The sequence below is a fragment of the Lepus europaeus genome, chromosome 8 (assembly GCF_033115175.1).
Source record: "Lepus europaeus isolate LE1 chromosome 8, mLepTim1.pri, whole genome shotgun sequence".
Lineage (NCBI taxonomy): Eukaryota > Metazoa > Chordata > Mammalia > Lagomorpha > Leporidae > Lepus > Lepus europaeus.
The window spans coordinates 11,893,883-11,911,052 of NC_084834.1; the positions used below are offsets into that span (position 1 = coordinate 11,893,883).

The following is a 17,170-nucleotide window of genomic DNA, read 5'->3' on the forward strand; positions in this document are numbered from 1 at the left end:
CGTGATGTGAAGAAGGTAGGAAGGCTCTCAGCGACACAGCTGCAGACACAATCTCCTCCCTTCCCGGGACCGATTTGGAGAGCAGGAAGGGGCTTACTCTGTCAGCTTACACCACCAGCTTCTGTCCTCGCCATCAGCACTAAGTGGAGATGACACTGAGCTCTCCTGACGCGAGGATTTGGACTGCCTGTCTACTGAACAGCAGAGCCCACCGACTGCCTTGTGTATTCTCCCTGCGTCTTTGGCTGAGCATCAAGGGGGTGATGCTACATGAATGACACAACGCACTGTAACCAGCAGAAGCACACCCAGTACGAGAGTCCCACACAGGAGTCCAGACAGCAAAACAGCAGGCAGGCTCCGTTTCAGCTCATGCTTACTCGGTAGCACATCACAAGTTCAACTACCCACACTGTTGCAAAAGCTAGCTGTTTTTTATTTGCCACACACACAGACGTAAATCAACGGACATTAGATGCAAATGTTCTGTGGGCCCACTGCACTCAGATCCTTGCATGAGGTTCTACAGTAGGGCCTGAGGTTCTGGTACTGCAGAGGGCTCTGGCGTGATCTACCCAGAAAAACTTCTCACTGCTGTTAATTCTGAACATGGTCCTAGAACTTCTCTTTTTTTTTCTTTTTTCTTTTTTTTTGACAGGCAGAGTTAGACAGTGAGAGAGAGAGACAGAAAGAAAGATCTTCCTTCCGTTGGTTCACCCCCCAAAATGGCCACGATGGCCGGCGCTGCGCCGATCCAAAGCCAGGAGCCAGGTGCTTCTTCCTGGTCTCCCATGCGGGTCCAGGGCCCAAGCACTTGGGCCATCCTCCACTGCCCTCCCGGGTCACAGCAGAGAGCTGGACTGGAAGAGGAGCAACCGGGACTAGAACCCGGGGTGCTGGCACCGCAGGTGGAGGATTAGCCTAGTGAGCTGCGGCGCCGGCCCCTAGAACTTTTCAAGATACATGAAAGCAAGCGGAGTTCTCTCAGTTAACTGCGATTCACTTTTCTCTCGGTGCACATTAACTGTGTACTCTGTGCAGCAGTACCAGAAACCATTCCCCCAGGAAGCTACGTGCCTGCTTACTTAACATGGGCAGTTCACCTGAGAGCAGCTTACGGTCTTAGAATTAACGTCAGCTAATCCAAATGCTGTTTAGGGGCCGAGCAACTTAGGTCATTTCTATATAGCCTGTGGCCAGTACACTTCAAAGAGAAAAGGTTAGGAAACATTTAACTTATTTGCAAAGCTAGCTAAATATCGCTTTCTTCTTCTATGTGTCACTTTTCCTACTGGTTTGAAAAAAGGAATTCTCCTAGTATTCGTTAAAACATGCACGTGAAAGTAATAAGGCTTGTAAATCCTGCCAGTATGCACTTTTAGTTTCTTCTATTGAAGAATGGAATGAACACTGTTTTAAAGACAATATTACAGTTCCGGCACATCCAGTTTAGTTCTTACCTCTATACTGAAATAGCCTCTGTCCACATAGTCTCCCAGAAAGAGGTAGCGTGTGTTACTAGGTGAGCCTCCAACTTCAAACAGCTTCATCAGATCAAAGAATTGTCCATGAATGTCGCCGCACACTAGGAAGAAGAAACAGTAATGAGTTGGGGTGAAAAATTTTATCTTTTTTTAAAAAAAAATTCAGTCATTTATTTGAAAGGCAGAGTTAGAGAGGGGTGGGGGGAGAAAGAGAGACACAGAGAGAGAATCTTTTATCTGTTGGTTCACTCTCCAAAGGGCCACGATGGCTGGAGCTGGGCCAATCTGAATCCAGGAGCCAGGAGCTTCCTCTGGGTCTCCCCCGTGGATGGCAGGGCCCAAACATTTGAGCCATCCTCCACTGTTCTCCCAGGCACATTAGCAGGGAGTTGGGTCAGAAATGGAGCAGCTGGGAATTGAACCGGCACCCACATGGGATGCTGGCCCCCAAAAATAACATCTTAGAAGAAAAAAGGCAATATACCAACATGTATTCCAGTATAACTTTTAATTTAAATCATTGTAGCTTTAAAAAAAAAAAAAAAGATTCAGAACACAAACTAACGCCGGAAAGCCAGCCCGAATCACTGTAGCTTTTGACTGGACTGCTGTGTAATTGCAATCTATCTACTGATACTAAAAAGACCAACTGGAAATACTAAACATTGACCACTGTATTTCTTCAATGAACAACAAACATCCTATCCAATCCAAAGAATGGGACTGTGTCACTCCCAGAAAAACTATGCCACGTGTTTGAGCTGGCCACGAGCAATCATTTCTCAAGAGCCGCTCCTAGCTCAGTGTCGTCGTGCAGACACTCTCCACACCTGTGATCGGAGCCTCCACTTCGATCATGGTCTTCTCCTGCCTCAGGATGGCAGCCCCATCTTTGATGATCTTTAAGGCTACTTCCTCTTCCAGCCGACCTTCCTTTACCAGGTGGTTTTTCAAAACATCCACTTTAGGTTTCCCATTCTCAAATACTTCCTTCAAAGTAAGCCGCTGGGTCGGAGGAAAGGGGACAGCTGCAAAGAGAACAAAAACCATAATCTAAAATAAACACCCGAGGATAACCACGAGCATGCCTCTTGGATGTCACGAATCCAGCCCCATAAAGCTCCGTGATTTCACAGGCACAGCACCAGAACTATGTGGGGAAAAGTCCAGGACACCATATAGCATAAACGAGAAATTCTGCTCGCTCGCTCTCTCTCTCTCTCTCTCTCTCCATCTCTTACACTTTCTCCCTCTTTTCCTTCTTCGACCCTTCCCTCCCGTCTGTCAGGTATCCCCCAACAAACCCTTTCCCTTAAAAAATAAGAAATTCTGATTTTCAAAAAGCTCATGGTCAAAGTCATTTAAAAGGTGTGTGTGTGCATGAGAATTATAATGTCCCCTATATTAACATGAAAAACTAGAAGCTGATGCAGGGAACAAGCTAAAACTGAGACAAGGGACTAGAGGCTATGAGTATCTCTATCTATCCATGCAAAAGGTTTTTACAATGAAACTGTGGCTAAAAAAAATAGAAAAAAAGTAGTAACAATATAAAATAGCATTTCTTCCACAGAACTAATCTAATGAAGCCCTACGTTTTAGAACTTCAGTTCCTGATCGTGGACACTTGTCCTTGAAAGGTGGTTACTTACTGTATTTTATTACTGACAACAAGAACACTATCAGGATAGAGCCATGTCTGCAGATCTGCTGTGGGCACACAGCCTAAACTTGAGAACAGGTATGGGAAGTCTAGTTCTGTTTTCTCATTTGGAAATCTAACCAGCTTCAGTTTATACTGGGTACTAAGTTTATATCTATGATATCATGCTGAAGTTTTGGTTGAACTTAAACACACACAAAAAACTATTTATTTGAGAGACAGATAAAATAGAGCGAGCTCCTTCCCACTGACCCCCCAAGAGCCCGCAACGACCCCCGGTGGTGCTGAAGCCAGGAGCTGGGAAGGCAATCCAGGTCTCCCACACGGGTGGCGAGTGCCCAGTCACATGAGCCATCACCACTGCCTCCGTGGTCTGCTGGAAGCTAACAGCCGGCACTGGTTATTGAACCCAGGTACCCCAGTACTGGACACGGGCATCCTAACCAGAGCCTAATACCTGTCCCAGAAAAGAGCTTGATGTTTAAAAGCTGCCTATCGGGGCAGGTATTGTGGCAGAGGGCGTTAGACTGCTGCTCAGGATGGCCGTATCTCGTACCAGAACGTCGGCCGGAGTCCAGCCTGCTCTGCCTCTGACCCAGCTCCCTGCTTCTGCACCCAGCAAGCAGCAGATGATGGCCCAAGCACGCGAGTTCCCGCCATCCACATGGGCAACAGCCTCAGCCTGATGCAGCCCTGGCTGTTGCAGTCATTTGTGAAGGGAGCCATCAGTGGAAGATATTCTCTCTCTCTCTCATAAATAAACCTTTTTAAAATTAGCTATTATCTCTTTTGCCTCTTTATAATATGGTAGTCTATGTTGGTTTGGTTTGGTTTTGGGTTTTTTTGTTTGTTTGTTTTTGTTTTTTTTTTGGTGCACCAGCCTGTAATTTTTAATTAGAATTACCTCTCAAAGACATTGCACCTTTCAAGTCTATGACTGAGCTTAACAATGTTTAACAGTGGCTTATGCTTGAAAGAATTCAGTGTTAAATTCAATTTGCTTCACATTGATGTTTGCAAATACATCATTAGCAATTCTTAAGTATTTCAAATCAACCAATTTGAGGCACAGAAGCCTTGCTCTCAAATAACCGTTCTGAAGTGACATGAAGACTGGAAGCAGCCTGTGAGTGGAGTCCAAGTCTCTAACCACCAACCCCTCTCTGATGAACTCATGCTGGGAACTGCAAGGCTGAAGGGTGCAGGCCGCTTCCTGGTCCTGCCAGATGCCTCCCCGTGCAGCTCACCGCAAGGGGACAGCAACCACCAAAACCTCCTGCATCTGCAATGGGTGCACAGCCAAGATGAGTGCACCCCCCCCCCAGCATAACCCACTCCCAGACGGTCACGCTGGGGCCCCCAACAGGGACACTTCAACAGCAGCTCCCTAGCCAGTTTCCTCTGGGTCCTGTGGCACGCAGACTGGGGTTTGCCTGTGCATCTGGAAGCCATGTTCCTGCCTTCTGGAACACCAGATAACTTGGTCTCAATTTCTGACACGGCCAACACATCAGGAGCAGCACTCACGCTGGGAACACACTGGGGGACAACGTTCTCGGCAGCACACGCGACATCCTCGGGAGCTCCTGCAGTTACCAAACAGGACAAACTCTTCCAGCGTCACTGCTGGCCTCTGAAGACTCTGCCCTACCTGACCCTCACTGCGCTGACAGACGAGTCAGGCACGTGGACGTCCGTATGGAAATAGCTAACAGACGCAGGGACACTGAGGTCCACCGAGATGACCTAAGGCCGGCCCACGGCCTGGCCACCCAGCGACTCTCACCCAGCACAGGTGGCTCCAGGGTGCCTGCCACGCTGGGACATGGTTGCACAGGAATGGCACAAACAAGCCTGGTTGGGCAGTGACGGACAACATGGGATGGCTGACACACCAGCAAGCCAGTCCCAAGGACCTGTGGTCTGCTTTAGATCCACTCAGATCTAACAGCCATGATATCTAACATGATAAACTTAAACAAGATGTTCAATTTCGATGCGATATATGCCTGGCAGTTCCACTTCCAGCTCTGTGAAAGTGATACTTAAAACCAAGTTGAGGGGTCAGCACTGTGGCCCAGGAGGTTAAGCCACTGCCTGCAATGCCGGCAATCCATAGAGAGCCCAGTTCATGTCCCAGCTGCTCCACTTCCTTCAGCTCCCTGCTAATACACCTGGGAAGGCAGTAGATGATGGCCCAGGGATTGGAGCTCTTGCCACCCATATGGGAAACCAGGATGGAGTTCCAAGCTCCTGGCTTCCACTAGGTCCAGTCTTAGCCACTGAGGCCATCTAGGGAGTAAACCAGTAGATGGAAGATTTTTCTCTCTTTCTCTACCTTTGAAATAAATAAATCTTTTCTAAAAAAATGTTGCAATGTACCAGGTTAAGCCACTGACTGTAAAGATGGTATCTCACATGGGTGCTGGTTCAAGTCCCTGATGCTCCCCACTTTTTTTTTTTTTTAAGATTATTTATTTGAAAGAGTTACACACAGAAAGAAGGAGAGGCAGAGAGAGAGGTCTTCCAACCACTGGTTCACTCCCCTGTTGGCCACAATGGCTGGAGCAGTGCCTATCTGAAGCCAAGAGCCAGGAACTTCTTCTGGTTCTCCTACGCAGGTACAGGGGCCCAAGCACTTGGGCCATCTTCTGCTGCTTTCCCAGACCATAACAGAGAGCTGGATCCAAAGTGGAGCAGCCGGGACTTGAACTCGTGCCCATACGGGATGCCGGCCCTGCAGGCAATGGCTTTACCTGCTACACCACAGTGCCAGCCCCGGGACAAATTAGCCCTAATCTGTGTTATTTGGATAGAATACAAACATGCTACTGTCGTGGGATAACTGGCTTCAGAAGAAAACCAAAGTATTGTGATGGATGTTTAGTCTTCAGGAGTCTTTAGATTCCTCTGGGGAATTTCCAAGATGAGGTAGAGGTCAGCACGGAACAAGCTCAAGTTTCTACTGCAGTGTGCTTCAGAGCCATTTCAGAAAGGAACTCCTCACTCGACACGTCAGGGGAGATGACATGCTGTTTGGGAGCTGCTGCGAAACACGGGGCAGCAGGGAATACACTGCGGAGCACAGATGGGAGAAGACGGGCTGAGCGCGTTCCCGCGAAGTGTGGAGATGCTCACTTCCCAGGTCACCGTGCCCTCCCACCACAGGGACGAGCTGGGAATCCTTCAGAACAGAAAGGTAGAAAGCGTTACGAAAGCCAAGGCTGTAGACTCAGAAAGGCACCTGAGGCTCAGTCGCCAGCTACACTGTCGTTCCCAGGGGGTGACTCCAGGGAACCAGGAGGAAGTGGGAGCCTCAGAGCTCGCATCATCCCCCACACGCAAACAGATTCCGCCTGCTTGTGGAGAGTGGCAAGGATCTGTGAAAGCACGTGACAGCAGAAATACTCCCAGGCATTTTTTGCAAACAGATTTTGTCATAATTTCTCTACTTAAAAGTGGGTAAAAAAGGCCAAGTCACCAATACCCCCAACAATAACTAAGTCAGAGCTCATTTTAAATGGGTCACCTTATATTTTCCAAGCCACTCCCAAATGAGAACATCTACTCAATTATTACAGGCAAAATATTAGTGAAGACATATTCCCAAATGTTTCAAAGTAATTTGGGATGCTACATTAGAAGTTGGACACACATTTTCTGATTTGCCAGCTACAAAACAATACACACACACACACACACACACAACCCACTCGGCATCTTTCTTTCTAAATAATTATAAAAAGGGATAAAAATGTAAAATACAATTGAGGAAAAGCATAAATCTTTAGAATGGTTGACTCAAAATACAATGACAAACTTCCAGTTCGAAACCTCTGACTACTCCTGACTCAGTATCTCCTAACACCTACTATGGTCTGAATGCTGTGTCCCCCAAAATTCACATGTTGCAACCTAGTCCCCAGCGTGGTGGCACTGAGATGGGGTCGATGAGGTCATAAGGACTCTGCCCTTTCTGCCCTCTGAGGACACAGAGAAGGCACCCGTCTAAGGCGCAGGTTCTCCCCAGGCACATTCACTTCACACAGCAGTCTTGAGCAGAATGGAAATAAAGGTCTATTGTTTACAAATTACAGCTAAGGAACATCCCGATTTACAAAAACCTGACCTTTTTGTTTTTAACTTTCTGACAGTGTAAAAGCAACACGTATTCCACAGAAATCATACTTCAATTTGTGACTTTTGATTTTTCCTGTACCTATGAGCCTTCCTAGGGATGCTAGGCAGAGGTATTGAGTGTGGCTCCCCAGCAGCCACGAGCTCAGCACAGGAGACAACCACACTCTACAGGGCGCTGTGCCGCTGAGCTAGGAGGTTCAGGTGGATTAAATGCATTTCTTTTTTTTTCTTTTTTTTTTTTTTTTTTGACTGCCAGAGTGGATAGTGAGAGAGAGACAGAGAGAAAGGTCTTCCTTTCTGCCATTGGTTCACCCTCCAATGGCCGCCGCGGCCGGCGCATCGCGCTGATCCAAAGCCAGGAGCCAGGTGCTTCTTCTGGTCTCCCATGCGGGTGCAGGGCCCAAGCACTTGGGCCATCCTCCACTGCACTCCTGGGTCATAGCAGAGAGCTGGCCTGGAAGAGGGGCAACCGGGACAGAATCCGGTGCCCCGACCAGGACTAGAACCTGGTGTGCCGGCGCCGCAAGGTGGAGGATTAGCCTGTTAAGCCACGGCACTGGCTAAATGCATTTCTAATAATTTTATGTGAGAGGGAGACAGAGAGAGAGAGAGAGAAACCTGCCCTCCCACCTGTTGGCTCACTCCCTCAATGGCCCTGGGAGCTGGGCCTGGCCAGAACAACTGGGAAGTCAATCCAGGTCCCCAACGGTAACAGGACCTCGATTACCTGAGCCATCGCCACTGCCTCCCAGGGTGCAGGCAGCTGGAGTCGAGAGGCAGAATCAGATGTGGAATCTAGGTATTCTGTTAAGGGATGCAGGGGTTCTAACCGACAACCTAACTCCTAGGCTAAATGCCTGCCCCTTTCTTATTTTTAAAGTTGTTGATCAATATGTAATACTTGTACATTTTTATAGGGTACAATGTTATATTTTAACATATATAGAAAGCATAAGCCAGGCAAATCAAGCAACCTTATCTTTTTTCTGTGTTTGGGACCAAGAAGTTCCTCTCTTTATTATATATATATATCATATATATGATACATTATTGTGAACTAGTGAAATCCACTATGCTGCAAAACACCAGCACTCACTGCTTCTATCTGACTGAGGTTTGGTACCCATTATCCAGCCCCTCGAACCTAGCTCCTCCTACCCTTCCCAACTTCTAGGAACCACTACTCCAAGGTCAGGTTAACCTTTTTTTATTTTTAACTTCCACATATGAGAGAGAGCATGTGGTATTTGTCTTTCTCTATTTGGTTTACTTTGTTGAAAATAATGAGCTCCAATTCTATCCATTTTGTTGTAAATGTCAGGATTTCACCCTTTTATTGCTTAATAATATTCCATTGTATATGTACCATAATTTCTTTTTAAAAGAGATTTATTCTTATTTATTTGAAGGGCAGCATTACAGAGAGGGAGGGGTCAGTGGGGGGGGGGAGGAAGAGAGAGAGAGAGAGAGAAAGAAAGAAAGAAAGAGAGAGAGAGAGAGAGAGAGAGAATCTTCTATCAACTGGTTCACGTCCCAAATGGCTGCAACGACCATGGCTGGGCCAGGCCAAAGCCAGAAGCCAGGAGCTCCATCGGGGTTTCCCACATGGGTGCAAGGGCCCAACGACTTTGGCCATCCTCCACTGCTTTCCCAGATACACTAGCAGGGAGCTGGATCGGAAGTGGAGCAGAAATGACTTGAACTGGCGCCCACATGGGATGCAGGCACTATAGGTGGTGGCTTAATCCACAACACCACAATGCCGTACCCATTTTTTTTTTTTTATCTAGCCAGCCACCAGTAGACACCAGGTCAATTTCACGTCTCGGCTAATCTGAACGGTGCTGCAGTGAACATGGAAGTACAGGAATCTCTTCCAAGTCTGATTTCATTTTCTTCGTACAAATTCCCAGAAGTGAGACAAGTGGCTCACAAGGCAGGTGTATTCCTTGTGGTCTGAGGAATCTCCACGCTGTTCTCTGTAATGGCTGTACTAATCCCCCAAAAGATATTTTCTATGAAGCAAAACAGAGACAAAATGGCCTGAGAAAAGATCAGGTGGTAACAATGAGATGAAAAACAGTTACAGAAGAATCGCTAGAAAAACTAAAACCGCATTAGCATAATTTAGAATCCTACTGGAGAGAATGAAGAGCAGAAATGACCTGCTAACAATAAAGTACGTAATACAGAAGACAGACTAGGGAAGTTCTCTTGGAACGCAAAGCAGGGGCCAGTGCTGTGGCACAGCGTAGTGGGTGAAGCCGCTGCCTGCAGTGCCGGCATCCCATAAGGGCGCCAGTTTGAGTCCCGGCTGCTCCACTTTAGATCCAGCTCCCTGCTAACATACCCAGGAGGGCAGTGGAAGATGGCCCAAGTGCTGGGTCTCTGCACCCACGTGGGAGATCCAGAAGTCCTGGATCCTGGCTTCTGGCCGTGGCCTGGCCTAGCCCTGGTTACTGCGGCCACTTTGGGAGTGAACCAGCAATGGAAAATTCTCTCCCTCTAGTTATCACAAGGCATATTCTCGCAAAAGTTCTGATTTCCAAGGCTAAAGAATAGCTTATTTCACAATGATCTACCATTTTTGTTGTTCTCTTTTTCCCAAAACATTAAGTGTGTTTTCCCAAAACATTAAGAAAGAGTGTGACCAATACATTTTACACATGGCCCAACAATTTACATTATGTGTAAATTATGAGCCTTCACAGACTCCGCGGGGCTCAGAAGAACACATCGCCTGCTAGCCTTCCTGAAAGTGAATTACTTCAACACGTGAACGCAGGTAATGTTCTGTGTCCTCATTTGGATGCTGCTTCTGTGAAAATCGTCAAGCTGCATAACAACGATACGTGTGCTTCTGTGTACCATACTTCAATAATTTAAAAAAAAAATGTTTAAGTCCAGCTAACCTCAGAGTTGAATTAAAATTAAGAAAAAACTGCAGAAGTCATGGAAGCAGAGCCTGGCAGATCCAGCTCCATTCTTGGGTCACTCTGTACCCCCACTCGGACGCACAGGTCGACCGTGAGTTCAGGAAGGCTACGTGAGTCACAGGGCAGGCTTCCACTCAGTGCTGTCTGCCTCTTCGGGTCCTGTAGTCTCAGGAAACGTGCTTCTAGGATGACTGCTTTCGCCCCCCTGTCCAAGCAGAATCTCTCTGACACGGCTGGCTGCTGACCACATCCAAATCATGTTCCGGACACTTTACAAGGAAAATTTCCAGACAGAACATCTGCCTTTTCCTCCACTCTCTCCTCAAAAGCAGAAGTATATTAAGCAACAAAATGAACCACTGTCATTACCAAATAGGTCAAATAATGAGTTTCTATATTCCAAAAACTTTCCAGAGCAGGAGAGATCTGTCAGGAGAACGTCAGCAGGAAACCACTGGCCGGAGACCCCTGCCCAGCCTGTGTCTGCAGTGAGATACGCTGGCATTGTACCAGAGGAGACAGGATGACACTGTGCCCTGGGTCAGCCTCTAATTCTGTTAAGACATGTTCTGCTGAGCTGCCAGCCCCAGGCAGGTTGCCAGAGCCCTGAGTGTCTCTGGAGCATGAGGAACACGGATGCCCTCAGCCCATCAAGAATGCTTGAGGTACAGTAAGACGCACCTGTCTGGGACCCTTGGGAATAAGTTAATGTTTATGGACAGTGAGGCTTTTTTAAAACTGTTTTTGTTAAATATCAATTATAAATCAACATATAGAAAAACACACCTATGAGGGGGCTTCAAAAAGTCAATGGGAAAATGGGATTGGGGGTGCGCTGTGGAGCAGCAGGTTAAGCCTCCACTTACAACATCAGTATCCCAGGTTGGAGCACTGGTTCAGGTCCTGGCCACTTCACTTCCAATCCAGCTCCCTGCTAACGTACATGAGAAAGCAGCAGAAGATGGCCCAAGTGCCTGGGCTCCCACCACCCACATGGGAGACCCAGATGGAGTTCTGGGCTCCTGGCTTCAGCCTGGAACAGCCCCAGACACTGCTGCTGCCACAGAGGAGTGGGCCAATGGATGGAAGATCCACCCCACCCCCAACCCCTCACACTGCTTTTTCAAAAAAATTTTTAAAAAGAAAAAAATGTGAATTTTCCATGAACTTTTTGAAGTTTCTTTGTATTTATAAAATTTTAAAAAGCAAAAGGTACATTTAAGGCTCTAAAAAATTTCATATATAATCATTTTCAAAGATTAGAATATGAGAAACTCCTAGATGACAGTAGTATGTCAAATGCCTTATATCTAAAACCTACAAGTATTCCGGTATTAACTGTACTTAAAATTAAACCCATCTAAAACATGTATTACAAGGGGTTGGCTTTGTAGAGCTGTCAGCTATGCTGCCGTCTGTGGCACCAGCATCCCACATCAGAGCGCTGGTTCAAGTCCTGGCCACTCCACTTCCAACCCAGCTCCCTGTTAATGTGCCAGAGAAGGACCCAAGTACTTGGGCTCATGCCACCCATATGGGAGACACAGATGGAGTTCTAGGTTCCTGGCTCCAGTCTGGCTGAGCGAGCCCTAGCCAGTGCAGCCATTTCAGGAGTGAGTAAGTGGATGGACACTCTCACACTCGCTCCCTACCATTCTTTCAAATAAATAAATCTTTTTTAAAAATGCTTTACAAAAGAGAGTTACGGCACATATGCAAATATTGGTGCTAGGTAACAAGACTCTAATTACTGTAATCTTCCTATTTTTCAACTTTTTTCCAATGACTGTGCTATTTTTATCATCAGGAAAATATATTTTTTAATATTTTATTTTATCATTTATTTGAGAGGTAGAGTTACAGAGAGAGAGAGGGAGAGACAGAGACAAAGGTCTTCCACCTGCTGGTTCACTCTCCAGATGGCTTCAGTGGCCAGAGCTGAACTGATCCGAAGCCAGGAGCCAGGAGATTTTTCCAGGTCTCCCACATGGGTGCGGGGGCCCAAGGACTTGGGCCATCTTCCACTGCTTTCCCAGGCCATAGCAGAGAGCTGGATCAGAAGAGGAGCAGCCAGGGCACAAACTGGCATCCATATGGGAGTCCAGCACTGCAGGCAGAGGCTTAAGCCCACTATGCCACAGCGCTGGCCCAAATATATTTTTAAGAAGTCAGAATATATAATTGTATATACATACAAGATCATAATGATATTCTAAGTGAACAATAAGAACTAGAAGAAAATGGTGAAAGTATTAAGAAGGGATTTAGATTACAGATGGCTTTTTCTATCTGCTTTGCCTTACATTCCAATTTTTTCCAAGTCTTTAGAAATTTTATTAAAAGGCAAAGTAACAGGCACCAAAAGTGAAAAATGGCAATCCCACTGGAAGTAATTACTTCTCCTTTGTTAGTCAGCGTCACATATAAATAATACCTTTTACAGATCAGAAGAGCTGTCCCAAAAAATAACCAATCATATTCAAAAATTCAACCTCAAATTTAAATGCCATCTACACACAATAGTTACCAGTGTGACACACAGGAAACGCTGCGCACTGGAAGCATGCCACAGTGGGCAGGAGGCAGGTGGGCTGAGACTCCTGGCCACTGCTGAGCGTACCCTTTGCCCAGCCACTCCATCAAACGCCGCTGCAGGCAGCCTGTAGGAAGCCTGCCGATGCACTTACGGTCCTAAATCAGTATTTCAGGTGGGCTGACCTAATCTCACACGGCCTTTGGATCTAGACCTAGACGTTAGGGACTTGAAGTAGGAGACAACTCAATGTGACAAGTTCTCCATTGCTGGCTTGAAGAGAGAAGAGACCACAAAACAAGGAATGCAAGCAGCCTATGGGATTAAAAAAAACAAAAGCCCACAAACAGGGACTGACTTCCTCCCAGCAGAGGAGCCGAATTCCACCCACAGCCTGAATGACCTGGGAGCAGGCTCTTCTTCAGCGTGCAGGGACCTCAGCCTGGGAGACGCTTCGGTTCCACCTCGGAGGCCCTGAGCAGAGAGAAGTCCCTGACAGGGACTGGACTTCTGACCGACACACGTGTGCGCTACGGCAGGACTGCTGGGTCAGGCAGCTACGTCTCCCAGCAAGGGAAAACTAACACAGACCCTCAGGTGCAAGACCGTTCAACACCACAGACGCACTTTCAGGACACACAAGCGACGCTGGCTGCCTCTTAGAACTGAACCGCAACTTAGAACTCTCCTATGACCCACAAAGCCGATAAACAGAACCAAACCACACCAAGGTGCATCACAGACTATGCAAACTCGAGACAGGTCCTGCAGATCCGAACGCTCCCCATGAGGCCTCAGGGAAACCGGCCTGTGACGTGACGCTGCACAGACACTGGGTCTGACCCAACACGAGAACGTCCTGAGTTCCGGCACTTCACCTGGTTTTACAAATTCTAACTCTTGCCCTCATTACGAACGCCCACCTGAAAATCTAACAACTATCACTAAGCTAACAGGACCTGATGAACAGCCCTTCCTCCCCTGTTGAGAGACTATTAGTTCCTCTGGTTCTCTGCTTATCACAGCACTTTAAAAATAAACCTAACTTTAAAAAAGAAAAACTACCAACAAATCCATTGTGGTTTTTGCTCAGGGGCTTCAACAAATGGAGCCTCCGCTAAGATTCAGCCAAGCCCCTTGTTTCTGGTGAGCCCCACGAGTATGAAAGTGTGTACTCCTGTATCCAGTTTAGTTTCCACCTGCTCAAGCCCAGCCGGCTGAGGGGTATTTGAGTAGCAGTTACATAGCAGCCTGGGATGCCTGCGGCCCATGTGGGGAGCCCGGTTCTGGTCTCGGCTTCCCCAGTTCCAACCGAGCTTCTGGCTAATGCACACACCGGGAGGCAGCAGGTGATGGCTCAAGTGCTGGGGTCCCTGCCACCCACGAGGGAGGCCTGGGTGGAGCTCAGGGACACTGGCCCAGGCCTGGCCCAGGCCTGGCTGTCGTGGGCATTTTGGAAGTGAACCAGGGGGTGGAAGATCTGTCTGTCTCTCTGCCTTTCAAACAAAATGAAAAAATAAAGACTGCCCTGCCTGCCACAAGGAAATATCTGAGCTCTAACAATGTCTTGAGCATTTCAGTGTCAAGGTGGTATTTGTGTCCCTCCGACTTAGATCAGATTGTACTGCTCTTGAGTTCCGTTTGGCTTCTACGTAGTTAACGGCATTCCCGACTAGCTGAGCATCACTGCTGCCACTCAGGGTCTGCGCAAGCGGGAAGCTGGAGTCAAGAGCTGAAGACAAGGAAGCAAACCCAGGTAACCCAGCGCGGGACACTAAGCTGCACGGCTGCCCCCAACGCGGCTTCCTGATGGATTCTTAGCCACCTTTGCATCCTCATGACTCGTATTTTGTCACATGAAAATTCTCTTTGATTTTTGTCTTTCCCAGATTCAGAATCATGAAAATGTCTTTCATGACTCCAATAGCTTTGAGTTTACACTAAATGGCCTTTCAATAAAACAAACCTTTGGTCTTTTACCTTATTTTAAAAATGTTTAAAAGATTACAGAAATTATGAGCTTTGGTATTCTCTCATTTTTAATTAACTCAAAACTATTCCAAGAGCTCTTTGCTTTATTAAACCTGAGTTAAATGAAGAAATAAAAAATAATCTGACAAATTAAAAGTTAAGCCTTTCTAAGTTAATCATGTATAAGCAACGCGTGTTAAAAATAAACATGCTTCAACATTTGGGTATCTTTCAGCTTACAGAAAACATACACTCATGCACAAAAAGATTTCAGCTCTAGGCTTAAATAAGATAAACTGACAAAATTTATAATATACCTTACAGGATACATTCAAAGTCCTGGAGATTGGCCAACGCCCTCCCTGTTTGTAGCATATTCCCATGTCCAAAATAATTATGACTAAGTCCTCATGAAATTGATTATGATGGGAGTGGGGGTGGGAGGGTGGGTACGGGGGAAGAACCACTATAATCCAAAAGCTGTACCTATGAAATTTATATTTATTAAATAAAAGCTTTCTAAAATAACAAAATTGATTATATATTTTATTGTAACAAAAGTTCTACTCTCTTCCGATCCTGATCATGCTGCTTATACAATAAAGTTAACAAAGCTCCCTTACACTCAGCGGAAGTGCCCAGCTGCACGCTACGACATGAGGAGTTGAGCCTGGGGGAGGCCCAGCAGAGGGACTTCTGTAAATGTGTGCTAGGTACTCGCAGCCGTGCGCACTGCTGACTTCTCTGACATGGACAACCCTGCGGCTGCATTGAACGTCCAGAACGGTTTTGGTCTGAAGGAGACGACAGTGTGAAGAGGGAGCTCATGTCCAAAATCGGCAGCACGCGCGAGCTCCCGTTGCCAGCAGCCACTGATCCCATGGACTGCACGATTCTGCCGTTTACTCTCTTGGCTGTTTTCTCCCCTCTCCACTGGCACAAGATGCTAGACTGACAAGAGACACGCCTTCATTTATTGCCAGTGCTATCAAGACCTTTATTCTTGACAATCAGCCAACACAGACACTCACAGAGGGGAGCAATCCATACGCAAACTAAAAGACAAAAATTATCTGGTGTCCAAAGGAAGATTCACGTGGATCATTAGATACATAGGGCATTATTTCTAACTTTAATTATGCTTCTTGCTTCAGTTTGTCTGTTGCGGGTGCCAAGTGTGGGGTTTCCAGAGTCCTAGACCCTGCTGTGCAGCCAGTGCCAGGCCAGATGATCCAACAAATGACCATCTAAGGAAGAGTACCAAGTGACCTCATGTCTGTAGAGGTCAACAATGTCTACCCCCAAAAGCATGATGAGCATTTCCAGCCTGCCCAACAGAGTGCAGAGCTGGAGCTCTCCTAAATGGAAAATCCTCCAGTGTGGCTGAGAAGGACTGGGAACCACAAATTGCTCACAGATGCTCAGAAAAATACCAAGGCTCGCAAAACAGACTGAACGAAGCCAAGTCGCGACACACACGGCAGACCAGCTAAACGCAAACCTTTTCCTAATATCTGCTTGCCCGGATCCCTATGTCCCAGTACACAGATAAACTAATCTAACAGTAACTCCTCGGGGACTCCTGTGTGCAAAAGGCAAAGCCACTGACTGTCGCAGCACCTCACCCAAATCACAGATTCCAGCCAATCCCTGCCCAGACTACTAGCTTCCACCCTAACATCACTCTAAGGCTAACCTCAGCTCCCAAAGCTCTCTGGCCTCTTTTCTAACTCCCTCCTTTTGAGACAGCTCTCCCCACGGATGTCGTCCTGCCCTCTTGACCTCACGCATGTTCTTGGTGGTCTTTGGTGGTCTTTGGCGGTGGTGTCACCAATTCCAAGCAGTTGGTGGCTGAGAGTTAGAGACAAGACTCTTTGCTATATAACTTCTTAAATCTTGTATCATGTTAGTGCAGTATTTATTCAAAACTAAATAAAATCAGACTCTGTGGAAATGCATATAAGTTTACCATGAATGAATCATTCAGCAGTAATACCACAATATCCAATCTGGCTGGAACTTACTCAGGAGTGAGAATATTGCTTGATATCAGTGGAGAAGAAAATTCACTGCCAATTTCTACAAGGCTGGAATACCAGCTAGCAGTTAGCGGTGATAATTCACTTGGTACCTAACGTGAATATTTGTTACTACACTGTGTTTTACTAAAATCAAGTTTAAAGACGCTTTGTCGTGAGATGCAGACCTCACGTGGAGCATGCTTCATACAGATGACCCATACTATATTGCTATGAGCAAAGTGAAGGTTTTCAACACCTTTAAAAACTGTCTTTGAAATTTTCAAACAGAACTTATGAAAACAGCCTACTACTACCCGTGCAGTATCTGTGAAAAACATCCTGCTAATCTTCCAAACGATTCTTTAACGTCTCTCTAAATCAAAGATATTATATACTCAACGCAAAAGAACCCTTTAAAAACT

At 46.6% G+C, this 17,170-nt stretch overlaps 1 protein-coding gene across 4 annotated transcripts in view; it reads right to left on the reverse strand.

Annotated features, from left to right (window-relative positions):
- PPP3CC (protein phosphatase 3 catalytic subunit gamma) overlaps positions 1 to 17,170 on the reverse strand; it is a 114,555-nt gene that overhangs the window by 74,957 nt on the left and 22,428 nt on the right. For all 4 annotated transcript variants that reach the window (XM_062199392.1, XM_062199393.1, XM_062199390.1 and 1 more), the window contains exons 2-3: positions 2,315 to 2,512; positions 1,461 to 1,585 (exon numbers count right to left, since the gene is read on the reverse strand). In XM_062199392.1, the coding sequence (XP_062055376.1) occupies positions 1,461 to 1,585; positions 2,315 to 2,512 (323 nt within the window). The remainder of the gene's footprint in view (positions 1 to 1,460; positions 1,586 to 2,314; positions 2,513 to 17,170) is intronic.